The following is a 14,597-nucleotide window of genomic DNA, read 5'->3' as shown; positions in this document are numbered from 1 at the left end:
TGGCCATATTTTCCAGTGACGTAAACATTGCAATTATACAGTTGTTTCAAGTTACCTGTGTGACCGGCTCCACTGAACCAATATAGGAGTCAGGTCTGAGCAGAATGTGCTCAAGCTGGGTCTTCTTTTGGTAGATTCTCTCCACAGACAAACGCTTGGGGTCTTTTTTCACCTTCTCCACCTGCTTGTTCTCCAACATGTTCTGCAGGAAACAGGGTGTGGGGTTTATGTTGGGGATTGTTGTAGCGTCAGATTATAACAAGGAACCATTATTGTGAACACAGCCAGTGTTGGTAGCAAGGCAGGCCATGAAAACAAAATGGGGGAATTGCCCCCTTAAATGGCCTAGGTAGGGGGATTCATAGCATACACATGTGGGGAACTACTTAACTAAGCTCAATTAAGTCTGTATTGTTATCTCTTTTTCAAATGTGTACATTCTGTCCTTTATGTATTCCAAAATATGAACAATAATGTCAGCCGGTGTTCTGATTGGCGAATAACCTGTGTTGCTCCTCAACATGGCCGTTTAGGACTACAAATGCAACAATTCATGGCCTTTGTGTGAGGCCAATTCAATCTAAACACCACATTGATTAATTGATTGATTGAAGACTATTAGAAGTTTTCATAAGAAAAGGTAGTTTCATGACCGCTCGGTACAGTTCACTGGTACAAGGTCAACTAAAAGGAGATCCTAGAAAAGCACTTGGCTTATTTACACAGGAAACCATTGAAGTATTAACATTGAATGACAGACATCATGGCTGGAAAACAACACTCATGGCAGACTGATAATAAATACATCATATTCTGCACCAAGATGCATTCATTGTACACTTGACTACAAGACACCAGACATTAGTGGTTGTCAAATGAAACCTTTTTGATAATTATTTGAATTTTCCTCGAGTAAAATCGAAAATGGGACCACTTTAAGAGCAAAATGGCAGCATCATACGTTGCACGGCACAGTGTATGGTAAAAAAGAAAAAGAAAAAGAAAGCTCCGTCCGGGCAACAGTCCGCCATTCCGAAACACCGCTATTCCGAAGCAGGGTTAGGGTTAGGTTTACGGTTAGGGTTAGGGTTAGGGGTAGGGTTAGGGTTAGGATAAACATTTCATTGCACAAATCTAAAATGTTTTGTATGGAGTTAACTTGAAGAGGCGGTTATGACAGCGTGTACAAATGGAACCACATGAATGCAAATGAATCCATTTGTACACTGTCAATAGTTAAGGGGAGACCTTGAAATGTCGAAGTTTGAGAAACACTGGCTGGGAGGGTACTTTTCAGTTTTCCCTCCTTCCGAAAGCTAAGTTAGCTAGCCTAGCACTGTGTGTTTGTTTGTTTGTTTCTTTGTTTGTGTGTGTGTGCCTACCTTCAGCGGTACAGCTTGTGCCATTTTTCCTCCGTGTTGTTCTCTCGAATGATAAATGACCTGGCTACGAAATGCGTAGGTTTGACGACGGTTCCAAACCACGAACCGAACCCAGGCGCCTGCAGTAGTGCTGCTGCTGCGGTTGTTCGTACGTCTCGTTGAAAATTTGAAATTAGCGGCAGTACAGTGGAGACTGGAGGGAAGTTAGTTCCGGCTCGCGCCAAACGCTCAAGTAGACAAGCACCCCTGACTGACAGTCGCTTGGACCAATCAGAGCAGACGTTTCGGCTTACAGCCCAATGGGTGGAAAGGGTCGGTTGGAGCCAAGGGCTTTAGCCCGCCCTGTTCTCCGTCTTCCAATCCGAGTATCCGAAGAAAAAAAAACGTACAAATGGCTTTGATGTATTTTATCTACCCATGCCGTTATATGCACTTCCTAAGTTCCTAATAAGTAAAGTCAAATATATAAAAATGCTGATTAACAAAATAGCCTAGCTAGGCCTATCTATGCATAGTGTAAAAAAAAACATTGTGTAAAAAAATATAAAAATATTTGACCATCTTGGATGCAAATATACTGTAAGTGATTATACACAACTGTGTGTGTGTGTGTGTGTGTGTGTGTGTGTGTGTGTGTGTGTGTGTGTGTGTGTGTTTGATATATGAAACAGATATATATCATTATTTTATGATAAAAATAAATAATTTGATAAATTTGGAATTGGAACAATATCAATTTGAAGCTGATACATACTTGATACATACCAATATTGGATGAAATTAGCAACCCACCAAAATAAATATGTACAAAAGAGTTTGAGAGACTCCTGCCACTATACTTAAGACAACCAGTAGATGGGGCAATAACCCTTTCTATTCTTTTACATTTTCCTAACCCAAACTAGGGCATACATCAACATTAAATTACTTTATGTTTGGTGGCCTTTGTGTCTGTCCTGTTATCTCCCCACGTTTACATCCTGGTGTTATCACGAGTGATATGTGTAACAAATTATTTAAATTATATTTGTTTTAATCATGCAAGTTAATGGAGACACTTTTTCTGCTGCTGTTGTTATGGCTAACTGCCAGCAGTGCCATCCATGATTGATCTCCTCTGCCTGTCCAGGGTCAAGAGTAAGTAAGTGGAGACCCATGCACTACTGCAACCTGGCTGTGGTTTGGCCTCCTGGATGAGGTGCTGGCTCGGGACAGAGGCCTTCCACCACACCCTCTTGTCCTATGTGACACCAGGGAAAAATAGGCCACAGTACTACAGTAAGTAACCAGAGAGACAGAAAAAGAGAGGATATGTTTGTTGAACTAGTCAATGAAGACATGAGGTTGTGCAGAGAAACAAGATTGTTGTTTTAATAATAGCCTAATACATTGTATTTACAAAGCACTTGTCAAAACACAAGTTATAAAGTGCTTTCCAATGGAAGAATAAAATACAGTGCAATAAAGTGGACTAAAACAATAGTTAAATATTAAAAGGTAAACAGCTAAAAACAAAATAATACATAATAATACATGAAAAACCTTAGTGTACAGGTGAGTTTTCAGTTGTGACTTAAAAGCATACAGTGAGCTAGCTAGTCTTAAAGCCTCTGGCAGGGCATTCCAGAGCCTGCAGTGCCCGGGCCGAAAAAGCTTGTCACCCATGGTGACAAGATCAGTAGCGGGAACTTTCAGGAGAGCCTTGTTGGAGGATCTGAGGCTGCAGGGTTATAGACCTCCAGCATATCTGCAATGTAGCTGGGGGCTAGGCCATGCAGGGCTTTAAAAGTAGTCTTCTTCTTCTTTTGTGTATCATCATCGTCTTTGATGATTGATTCTAAAACTCACAGGTAGCCATAGCCAGTGAAGGGAGGCCAGGACAGGTGTAATGTGGTCACGCCTTCTAGAATTGGTCAGTAATCTGGCTGTTGAATTTTGCACCAGTTGGAGACGTGAGATAGTTTTTTTGCTGAGCCCAGAGTACAGTGAGTTGCAATAATCTAGTCACAAGGAGATACTTCAGGTCTGAATATGAAAGAAATCATTTGATTTTAGCTATATTTCCGAGTTGGAAATAACATGATTATACTACCTTGGTCACTTGGTGATTAAAAGATAGGTTGCAGTCAAACATTACGCCTAGATTGTGAGCTACACTTCTCACATTTTGTGACAACTTGCCAAGTTGTAACTGGAGAGAGGGGATGGAATGTGGGGGACCAAATAGGAGGATTTCAGTTTTTGCCTCATTGAGCTGGAGGAAGTTCTGGAACATCCAGCACTTGATGTCTGAAAGACAGGTGAGGGTCTGGGATATATTGTCTGTGCTGCCAGGTTTGAGGGGGATGTATAACTGTCTGTGAATAATATGCGTAGCAATGAAAATCTATCTTATGTTTACGGATGATATGACCAAGTGGGAGCATGTGTATTGAAAATAATAATGGACCCAAGGAAGGCCCTCACAACATTCCATGGTTTTACATATTTATTGTTAAATATATTTTGAGGTATACATTTCCTGACCACCGCGTAGAAGTCCCTTGGTTGTGTGCTCCAACGAACACAACTGGACATGCTCGCTGGAGGAAAGCCAGGCGGGGAGGGCACTCTTACAGGTTGGTCTCTTCAGAGGGGTGAGAACCCATAGGAGGACTATTGTGTAGTCCTCCCAATGAAAATCTGAATCCTTACAATCAGGTGAAAAGAAGTGGCCTTGATGTCACGTGTACAGTATCATTCAGAGGCACGTGGCTGTCTGTGCTCTCCCTAGGACTATCTGTAGTAATTAGCAGTGACATGGGATTATGAAACAGGGACTCTAGCACTGGCAAAAAGACTATATACTGGATGAAAAGGGACAAAATAATTGTAAAGAAATGTATATTATTGTCTTATAGAGTCTTTTACAAAGGTTTAGGGAGAAAGGATTCCAGAATTCCAATCGGATTATAGGGTTGACTAGATTCTTATTGTAATAAGATTAGAGAAACAAGATTAAACTGATCAGGTGTCAGGTTATTACCAGCCGTGACAGCGTGGCTGGTATTGTTTTCACCTTGTGAGTCTGTCTGGTGTACAGTATATCATAGGTCAGTATAAAATTGCAGCATCTCTGGTTTTTGAGTGTAGGATATCTATACTGTGTGTGTGTGTGTGTGTGTGTGTGTGTGTGTGTGTGTGTGTGTGTGTGTGTGTGTGTGTGTGTGTGTGTGTGTGTGTGTGCACGTGCCAAAAAAAATAGAATGTACAGAAAGATAAAGGATGAATAAATCCAACACACTAAACGTCATTGAGCCATTATTGTTTTACATTTAGTGTTAATGCATTTTGAATTCAGAAGACAGCCACTTGAGAAAAGATTGATTCAGGAATTAAATGTAAATGTCCATGACGTCCAAAGGGATTTTTTGTTCAACCCTAGCCTCGTAACCAGGCTTTCCCTAAAAAAATGATCCAACACTGACTCAATCATCTCACACACAAAATAAGAAAATATCCATATATATATTCTTTTAAATGGAAAAATTGTTTTGTGCTTGTGTACAATACTATGGCTGACACAAATAGAGATGGTATTGATGCCATTATGGTCCATTAAACTCTGTGGGTTTGAGTTTGAAACGGGGACACTAAGTATCTGAAAATAGGTTAGGTACCCATTTGAAGTTGCTGAGAGACGGAGCGTTGCAGCGGCATGGACACTACCACCTGCTTTCCTCTTTATTTATTGATGGACCCGTGTTTTCACAGGCCTTGATGCAGTTGGACATCTGTGGCAACAGTGGGAGAGGGAAGCTGGATGTGTCACAGATCTGTGAATAGCTGTTGAAAAGGGAGGGGGCCTCTGTGGAGAAGCTTGCTGTGTATAGTTGAGTAAAGACAAACTAGTGCCTTGGGATCAGTGTTGTTTTGACAGCAAATTTTGATTTCGTTTTAGTCATAGTCTTTTGAATAAAATGTAATTTTGTTTTAGTCATAATTTAGTCACCTGATTCTTTTTTTTAGTTTTAGTCTAATTTTAGTCGACTAAATCTACAGTTGATTTAGTCAACTGAAATGTATTTTGGCAGGCCTTGATGGCATCGTAATGACTGATTTTACACTTGGTTGTGTGCTGAAAATAGCCGAACTACAAGCTCACAACGCGTTGCACTGCGATGCGTTGTGAGCTTGTAGATCGGCTATTTTCAGCATGCAACACCTGAGAGCAACCAAACATAAAATTACTCTTCTCCAGAATCTCCACTAGTCCCTCCCTAGTTTTAGTCTAGTTTTTATTTTGTTGACGAAATTGTCAATATATTTAGTCTTAGTTTTAGTCATCACAGCTTAGTTTTTTATTTAGTTTCCGTCAGTGAAAAAAGGCAGTAGACAAAAAATTTTCGTCATAGTTTTAGTCTACAAAATCAACACTACTTGGGATGCAAAAAGCTACTACTGCACACACCTCTCCCAAATCCGTGGTTCCTTATTCGCTTCATTAATACCGCTCAGGCGACGTGAAAAATGATGACTCCCCGCAACTTCATGTTTTACTTACTCCTCTGTGACAAAACCCCCCCACCTTAACCCTCCATATTGGACTGCCGTAGGCCAATATATTAATTAAACTCCGCTCCTCCATGACAACATTCTATTCTGGGCTACCTGATCCCCACCATTGGTGTCCCCGTCCCCTGTGGAACACATTTCCATCCGTCTACTTGGAGACATATTAATGACCTTTGAGGTATATAGGCCTACCACTCCCTGTCTGTCTTTGTGAACATGTCAAGAGACACAATGAGGGACTGAGCATAATTAATTACTCTTAAAAGGGCAACAGTGTCTGGCATCTCTAACCTGTGTTGCAACAGTAGGGACCAATAATAATTTAACATTTGTTTAACCAATCCTCGTATGGTCGCCTAGCTTCAAACAAACAACACAGTCACCGGTTATCACGCTAGCAGCACAAAGCAAAAACCTTCTGATATTTCTGATACGGACACTCCAAGAACCCATCTGTTGTCTAAAACAAAAGGAAATCCCTCTCAATCACTACACACTTTTGTGATTTATTTCCAGCAGGGGCACGAGCAACATGGGTTGGGTTCAGTAAAGTAAATAAGTTACTATCAATGAGCGAAAATGGTCATATAGGGTGAAGTATTTATTGGGCTTTACACATTAGACACTGTCTTCCAAAGTAGCCCACTGCACCAACCACAGCCTCTCTTGCATTGCGTTGAGTTTCTCATATCACAGCCTATCTCTCCTCCGACATGTTATAACCAATTCATTAAACCTTCAAGAGTTTTACAATCAAAGGTGTACAAAAAAAGAATGTGAACCCCACAGTGAACAGAGGCCGGTAAAATGTAAACCTATTCATTATCCTGTTCCGGACAAAGATCCAAACACAAAGTCGAAGATTTGTGACATACCACCATAACACGGCTCAGTGAGATCACAGCTACATCGAATGGGAATTCATTCTGCAGGAGAGATCCATGACCATGAGCGAGCTCCCACACTTTCACACCGGAAGGCATTGTCTCTCACTGAAGTCTGTGCCATTGGACTTCAAAGAGTGCACTTGTCGCAGAGAAGATGATATGACCCACTCTGTTACCAGAGGTGGTGGAGAAATATGCCCCTTTTTGTAGTAGCTGATTGAAAGGTTTAAAGACAGAGAGACAGGGATATAAATAAATAAACAGACCTCATTCACAAAGATGAGGTAGACCTTTGATCTGGCTCAGCGGCGAGGAGTTGGCGGGGAGTTAGACTAAGATAGTGCACGCGCGTGTGTGCATGTGTGTGTGTGCGTGCGTGCGTGCGTGCGTGCGTGCGTGCGTGCGTGTGTGTGTGTGTGTGTGTGCAATAACATATCCAAGGAAAATTAGACAGAGACAGAGAGAGACATACACAGAGAGGGACAGAAAGGCACGGAGAAAGACAGAGAGAGAGAGGATGATTAAAACGCTTCTTAATAGATCTTATTAATAGATCTTATTAATAGTTGTCCTTTTGTTGCTCTGCCACTGGCAGCACACAGACAGGCTTAATGGCACATCATTCCCACACTGTTGATGTAACATCTAGAAAGCATGCCTGTAGCCGCACATAGCACATCAGCTATTTTCACTACTTCTTAAGCATTTGTTTTCTAATGTATGGAATTTCTTACATTTGTCTTTTATTTCTTCATGAAAGTATTTCATTTGTTTTTTATTTAATGAAAAACTTATTTTTTGGGGAATGTTTTTGAAAATGTTTTGAAATAATAATAATGAAAAATACCGTACAAGAGTGTCATACTTTTCTCCATGTTGACAGTGAATGTGGCATGGAATGGCTGATGCCTGGCTGATAATGTGTAGTGAACCCTTCCACCCTCTCACACCCTCCCACAGAACTGAGCAGGGCTAATTTGATAACCGCTGGGAAAGGGGAGCGTCTTCTGGTGCACTCCCCTCCGCTGCGGCCAGGGAAGCTAATTCCATTCTCTGCTGTTTAATCTTCATTTCGTCATTGTCGGGTGGAAACCTTGTATGTCCAAAACCTTCGTTTTATATCTATCATTTCAAAAATGATTTAAACTAGTGAAAATAGCAGATCAATAAGCACACAACGCCTTGTGTGACAGTGTAATGAAGCAGGGCTTTTACTTTATGAAAAAACATACACATTTGTAACTTGGAGATACAAGGTTTCTGCCCGACAGTGACAATATGCTCTTCCTCACATCTCATCTCCCCCTAATTGACATGGAGAGACCCTCCTCTGCCCCGAGCAGCCATTATTAGGGCAGCACAGAACTCTGGAAATGCAAATTAAATTACGACAATCGGATATCAGGCTGAGTTTTATTCGGGTGAAATAAAAATGAGAATTTATCTACATTTAGTCATATACGGACTGGCTGTCGTTGGTGTGATGGCTTCAGGGTATGAGGGAGGAAGTTAGGGTGGAGTACTTTATTGATTTTAATTCCATTAATACCTTATGACCGGTTGCTTGGCAGGCAGTCCCAGGCGAGTGCCCATGTCAGTTATCACGGTTGCCCTGATTGGGCTTCCTTATCGGCTTGCGGCAGGCCGGAAAGGAGGCCAGGAAACCAGTGGTGGAAAGTAAATGAGTACTTCTACCACTTTTTGTGGTCACATGTTCAGATACTGGATTCTGGTTGGCTTAAAACAGTGGTAAATCAGTCAACAAGCTTGAGTTGGCTCATGGACCCCGCCCACTGTTGTGTTGCAGTTGTAACATTTCCAAGATCCTGCAAGTTACAACTGTGTTTTCTTTCATTTATATGGTAGAAGTGGTAGAAAAGCAATTTACCATTCGAGGGTCGTGGGTTGTTGGCTGATTTACCACTGTTTCAGGGTTGTTGAAACAGTGGTAAATCAGCCAACAACCCACTCCCTCCCATGGTAAATGGCTTACATTTACTTAAAGATGGGGTGCCATGATTTTTGTAAGTACATTTTGATTACCAGACTTTTACTTGTAACAGAGTGTTTCTACATTGCGGTATTGATACTTTTACTCAAGTAAAACATGTGAGCACTTTTTCCACCGCTGCAAAGATCCACAGCAATGGCAGCCAGGACTGTATACTGAAACAAACAAACTTCAGCAGGGGCGTCACACCAAATTCTGGGCCCTGGGTACAAGGATTCACTGCGGGCCCCCCATGAATGTTAACTATTGAAAAATAGCAGATATACAAGCTCACAGCGCGGCACCGAGTGCCGCGCTGCGAGCTTGTATATCTGCTATTTTTGAAAAATCGTGAAAATGTGTGCAAGAAACCTATGTCAAGGACCCCCAAGATGATGTGTATTTGGCCACGGACCCCGATCTCAAAATATTTCGTTCCAGGGACCGCCCAGAAGCATAATTTGAGTTAGAAATGTTCGCTTAAAAAATACATATATTCAAAGATTTTCACACATTTTCACAACTTTTCAAAAATAGATAACGTTATTAGGGCCCCTCCACCTTGGGTCCCAGTAACTCAGTCCCACTTTCATACCCCTTGTGACGCCCCTGAACTTCAGATTAAACATGCATGATTACTGCACTGCAACCGCTCAGCTCAAGCACATCAATCCTAGCACCCATGATGGGGCAAAGATTGGTCAAAAAGAGCACATGACATCTTACAAGCTCATAACAAGAAGCTCACAACAAATTGTGAGCTTGTAGATCAGTTATTTTCAGCGAAGGGATTTGGTGTGGGGGAGGAAAGGAGTGGACCAAGTATAAAGTCCTATCCTAGGGCAGTGGTTCTCAACCTTTTCAGGCCCCGACCCCCAAAATAATCATATCCTAACTGGAGACCCCCTCACCCTGACGAGCACTAAGAGTTGAGGCATTACATTTTGTATAACACAGTTCTATTGTGAAAATAGCCGACATGCTCACAACGCCTCTGAGCATGTAGATCGGCTATTTTCACAATTTCTGCCTCTAATAGTTGACAATTTGGCCAATGTTTAATTTGTCATTTTAGAGGTATTAAAGAGTCCTTAAATTGCCACTTAGAAATGTGTAGATACCCTCTATACACTTAAACTTTATGTTGGTATGTTTACTGTTGAGTGAGAAAACAACGTTGCACATTAAGTTAATCACCCAATAATTTGGGTGATTGAGAACCACGTGCCACTTTCCTGTGTGTACTGTACACACTGTATGTACCGTATATGCTTACAATATTATAAGAGAGATTATAAAAATCAAAGACCATTACAGTTTTCTCTTAGGCGATTTTAGCATTAGGGAATTAAAGTTAGAGTGTGACAGGGACAGAGTTAGGTTACAGTAAGGGCTAAGGTTAGGTTTAAGGTTTCAGCCAGTTGGGTTAGGTTAACTGGTATCAGTGAAATCTGCAGTGTTAATTTAACTAACAACACAAACAACAACTAAAAATCCCTTCACTGGACAAATATATTAGTTAATAACTTTTAAAGAATGACTGGGCTCTGTAGAACATCACCCACAGCACCCCTGAATTACATTGTTACTTTATAGCACCTTACATTTATGTCATATTACGATATGTAAATATAGGGAAATCTTTCCCCCCTATGATCCAATACGTCCCAAGGAAAACTTGAGAGAATATCCATTTCCAAAGCCAGGAAAGATAGAAACTTGTTTACCTTGTTTAACCACTAAACCCAGAACATTCACCAAAAATAGACGATCTACAATCTCACAGTCACAAGGTATCACGTTGTGAAGAGACTTGGTTTTACTGTAGATTGAAAAAAACTCTCACGAAGAACTCAGGTCCATTTTTCTAAGTCTAGAGGATCTAAGTGATATCTATAAATTCCAAATATTATAATATTATTCCAAGTAATCTGCTGCACTGAGATAGAACCACTGCTGCAGACCCCTGTGCTAATTTGCTACAGTATATAGCCTATTCACTTCTTAACTCCATATATGAGTCAGTGCTAAGCCTGAGACCCTCAGACAAATAAAGGCGTCTGGTTTTGTTCCTAAAGGCTACTGTGTCTTTAATGTCTTTGCCATCAGGGCCCCTGGGCTTTGGAATGACCTATCTGTGTAGATCAGGGGTGGGCAACTTTGATGATGGAGAGGGCCACTATATTTCCACCTTCACTCCAGAGGGCCACATTGCATATTGCTACGTTCTACTTTGTCATACCTCATACAAAAGAGGCAAATCGGCTATTTTTGCCTCTTTTGAATTGGAATCCTGAATTATTTTTTGATATTTTTTAATTGGAATCCTGAAATGTAACATTTTGATTCAATTTCAAACGCATTTAGTTATACTCATGTTAACTTCATGTACCTAAATACAAATACATTGGACAAAAAACATTTTATTTTAATACTACTATACTAGTCATTAAGCTACTAATATAGTCTGACGGAATTAAAGTAGGTCATGTTTGGAATTGTAACAGCTGAAAACAATAATATATCAGTATTCCGGTTTTAACCGGAGGGCCGCACTAAGTGAAGGTGGGGGCCGCATGTGGCCCCCGGGCCGCCAGTTGCATGTATGGTGTAGATCAAGCCAGGGCAGCTAAGTAAGGGTCATATTAGACTAAAATGTAAAACCTGATTGTACTGGTCAGGCTTTTATATAACTTCATTTTCTTTTCTTTTCTTTTATTATGTGCTTTTTATTTTAAAAGAATAATATTGATGGTTGTGCTTGCTTAATAATCATTCATTATGTCCTCACAAGTAGCTGGATACAGGTCCAGTGGGCACAGGTGTGTCTTGGGTTGTGTGGCCACCACATTACATTTTTCTTTTTCAAAAATCTAAAATGAAATAAAATGCATGTTTTGGAAAATGGTCAGAAATAGATAAAATCATTTTAATATGCATGGTACATCATTGTTAGACCTTTATCCCCAACTTCTTGTTTATCCCCAAAATGACTGGATATCACAGGTTTTGTAATAATTTGTAGCATTTTGTAAAAAAGAAAAGAAAAAAAAAGAAAAGAAAAACTATGTGTAGGCTATTTGGCATCTCATTTTGTCATATAAATGTAGATGTAAAATAAAACACAACATAAATAAAAATCTAAAAAGGTTCCCAGTGTTCTCAGGGGCCCACTATTCCGGACCGGTTACCAAATAGCCTGAAAAGTGTACTCTGTATGACATGTGAGTGTGCGCGCGTGTTACGACGCGCGTGGGCGTCACTCGATCCTTGATTGATTTCACTAGACCTGATGCACGCATGCATATCAGTGTCACACTGCCTCCAGCAGACGTCCGCAGACGTATAAAGCGCATGCCATCTTTTGCATTTTCATTCACGTAGTAGGCCTACTTCCAGCTAGCTTTCAAATCTTTCCAGCGACGACGACGTCCATTAATGCACGCGCGTACATGCATTAAAACGTGACGGTGTGCGCGCGATACAAGATTCTTTAATAATAATTGGGATTAATAGTATAGGAGACAGTGAGATTAAAGGGTAAACCCATCAGGCTTACCCTCGCGTCGTGCTTCTGCCAATTTGCGACGGCTCCGACAATGTTGGCCAGTTCAGTGGTTGCGTGGAAACTGGAAACTAAAAGGCTGCATTGAGCGAGCAGCACTCATCTAAAGGTGCATTTCCACCGTGCGTCGTGGTGGTAACACACCGGCTGTGTGAGTGTGTGCTACCAGCCTACCACTCTCTCTCTCTCTCTCTCTCTCTCTCTCTCTCTCTCTCTCTCTCTCTATCCTGCTGCACAAGTTGAGCAAGCAGCAGCGACAAGACTCTGATGGAGGCTTTATACCGAAATAACTACCGAGCAGTCTTTTGGAGTGCGCTCTGACCAGTTTTGCCCGAGCATTTATACTGTAAGGACACCGATCGTGCTGTGACACCCGTCATGAGAAGGAGAGGAAAAGCGCCAAAGATGTAAGCTATACGAGTTGCTTTACCAAATGCATGCTTTAGAAATGACATAGATTCCATTAGTAGACCTACATTGTATATTATCAAAAATTCCAACACAGCGTACATAATTTGCTCACTTTATTTCTTTGTGTAATTTAGTGTAATTGCTATATCGGTCTATTAAGTGTGCTGGAAAGAAATAAGCTTTGGGCGATGCGATCGTATACCCATGGCCAAAAACAAGATGAAAGACAAACTTAACAAGGGTATCAATTAACACGAGGCTCCATCCATCTACACCTCTTGTCCTGGGAGTTTATTTTCCGCCAGAAGCTTGTTGCATATTATGCGTAATTTGTATGAGACAGCACAAATATTATAGCTACTCAGTGTCAGTGCCGGTTAGAACAGGACGTAACAATAATTGCCTAGTCTATGGCTTACTTCTTACAATTTAGTAGGCCTTAATGTTTTATCCAGCACCAATATCCAAAACTCGTGTTATAAATAGCCTAACATGCCAAAAATAAAGTTGAAAAGTGAATTAATTAAACAAAAATCAATTACGTTTAGGTTACTAGTTAATCTTTTAGAGTGATTTTGACCTAGCAGTTTACTATTACATGTTGCAACAACACAGTATAGGCATGATGATTACACACACTTGAACCAATCAATCTGTCAGCCTTAATGAAAACCTTTGTCCCTTCCTATTGCTTTAATCTTTTGCAGTGTGAACAGAACCCCAGCTTGGATGATTCTTTATTGGAATAAATATGTGGTTCTTTGAGTACAATAATTAGATGAGGACTTTAATTTAGGATGGACAGAGTCAATATATAGACATGCAGAGACGGCGGATGTAGGGAGCTGAGAGACCTTAAACAGGGTTATACACAAGCACTAAAAGCCTGTCTTTCAAACTAAATATGTTAAGATAGGCAGGCCTGTATCTTTGCTCGCAGGGACATGCCAGGCCCCTGATTCAGCCCGGGAAAAAGAGTTGGAGAGGCCCTCATTGCGCGCTATAGAGAGAGCTCTCTCTCTATAGCGCTGCTGCTACTCAAAGATTTGCCATTTCAGATCATGACAAGTGACAAGCCAGTGGGCCAATTATTGTACATGAGTTATATTTCGTCGTTGTCGGGTGGAAACCTTGTCCCCCGACCTCCAAAACCGTTTGTTTTGTATTTATCATTTTAAAAATGATTTAAACTAGTGAAAACAGCAGATCTACAAGCACACAACACCTCGCACCGCGAGGCGTTGTGTGCTTGTAGATCTGCTACTTTTGTGCAACTAGCCCTTACCCGTTCAAAGATATGAGCTCCGAAATGATGTGCAGTGTGTGGATTATGGGATGTGCACTGTGCACACAGTATATGAGGGATGGAAAGTAACTTTAACTGGTGCTTGCATGCTAATATGTAGGAGCATCAATGTAAGAAATACCCGTTCCATTTAACGGCTACAGAGATACTGTGTACCGATCTGCATGATTTTGGACAACATCTGTAACAGGGCCAAAACCCCCCCCCCCCCCCCCCCCCGCCCGCCCGCCCGCCTGCCCGCCTGCACACACACACACACTCCCCCCCCCCCCCCCCCCCCCCCCCCCCCCGTGTGTGTGTGTGTGTGTGTGTGTGTGTGTGTGGGTTTGTGTGTGATTGTGCATGGCCTGAACAACAGCGCCCCTCCCTTAACATGTGTGGTCACAAAAGGTACTGTAGGCTAAATAGATATAGATACACCATAAAAATGCTATTATACAGCATACGATTTGTGAAAGTGACAAACGGGCTTCACAGTTATGTCAGGTGTGTTCATATGCTG

The 14,597-nt window shown here is 41.3% G+C and overlaps 1 protein-coding gene across 1 annotated transcript in view; it reads right to left on the bottom strand.

The window, feature by feature from the left end:
- top2a (DNA topoisomerase II alpha) overlaps nt 1-1,516 on the bottom strand; it is a 28,862-nt gene extending 27,346 nt beyond the window's left edge. Inside the window, exons 1-2 of the mRNA XM_080747638.1 lie at nt 1,383-1,516; nt 56-202 (exon numbers count right to left, since the gene is read on the bottom strand). Coding sequence (XP_080603764.1) covers nt 56-202; nt 1,383-1,406 — 171 coding nt within the window. The 5' untranslated portion in view covers nt 1,407-1,516. The remainder of the gene's footprint in view (nt 1-55; nt 203-1,382) is intronic.
- Nucleotides 1,517-14,597: the final 13,081 nt, after the last annotated feature.

The sequence above is a fragment of the Nannobrachium achirus genome, assembly GCF_963921795.1.
Source record: "Nannobrachium achirus genome assembly, chromosome: 18".
NCBI lineage: Eukaryota > Metazoa > Chordata > Actinopteri > Myctophiformes > Myctophidae > Nannobrachium > Nannobrachium achirus.
This window is presented reverse-complemented; position numbering and strand designations above follow the sequence as displayed.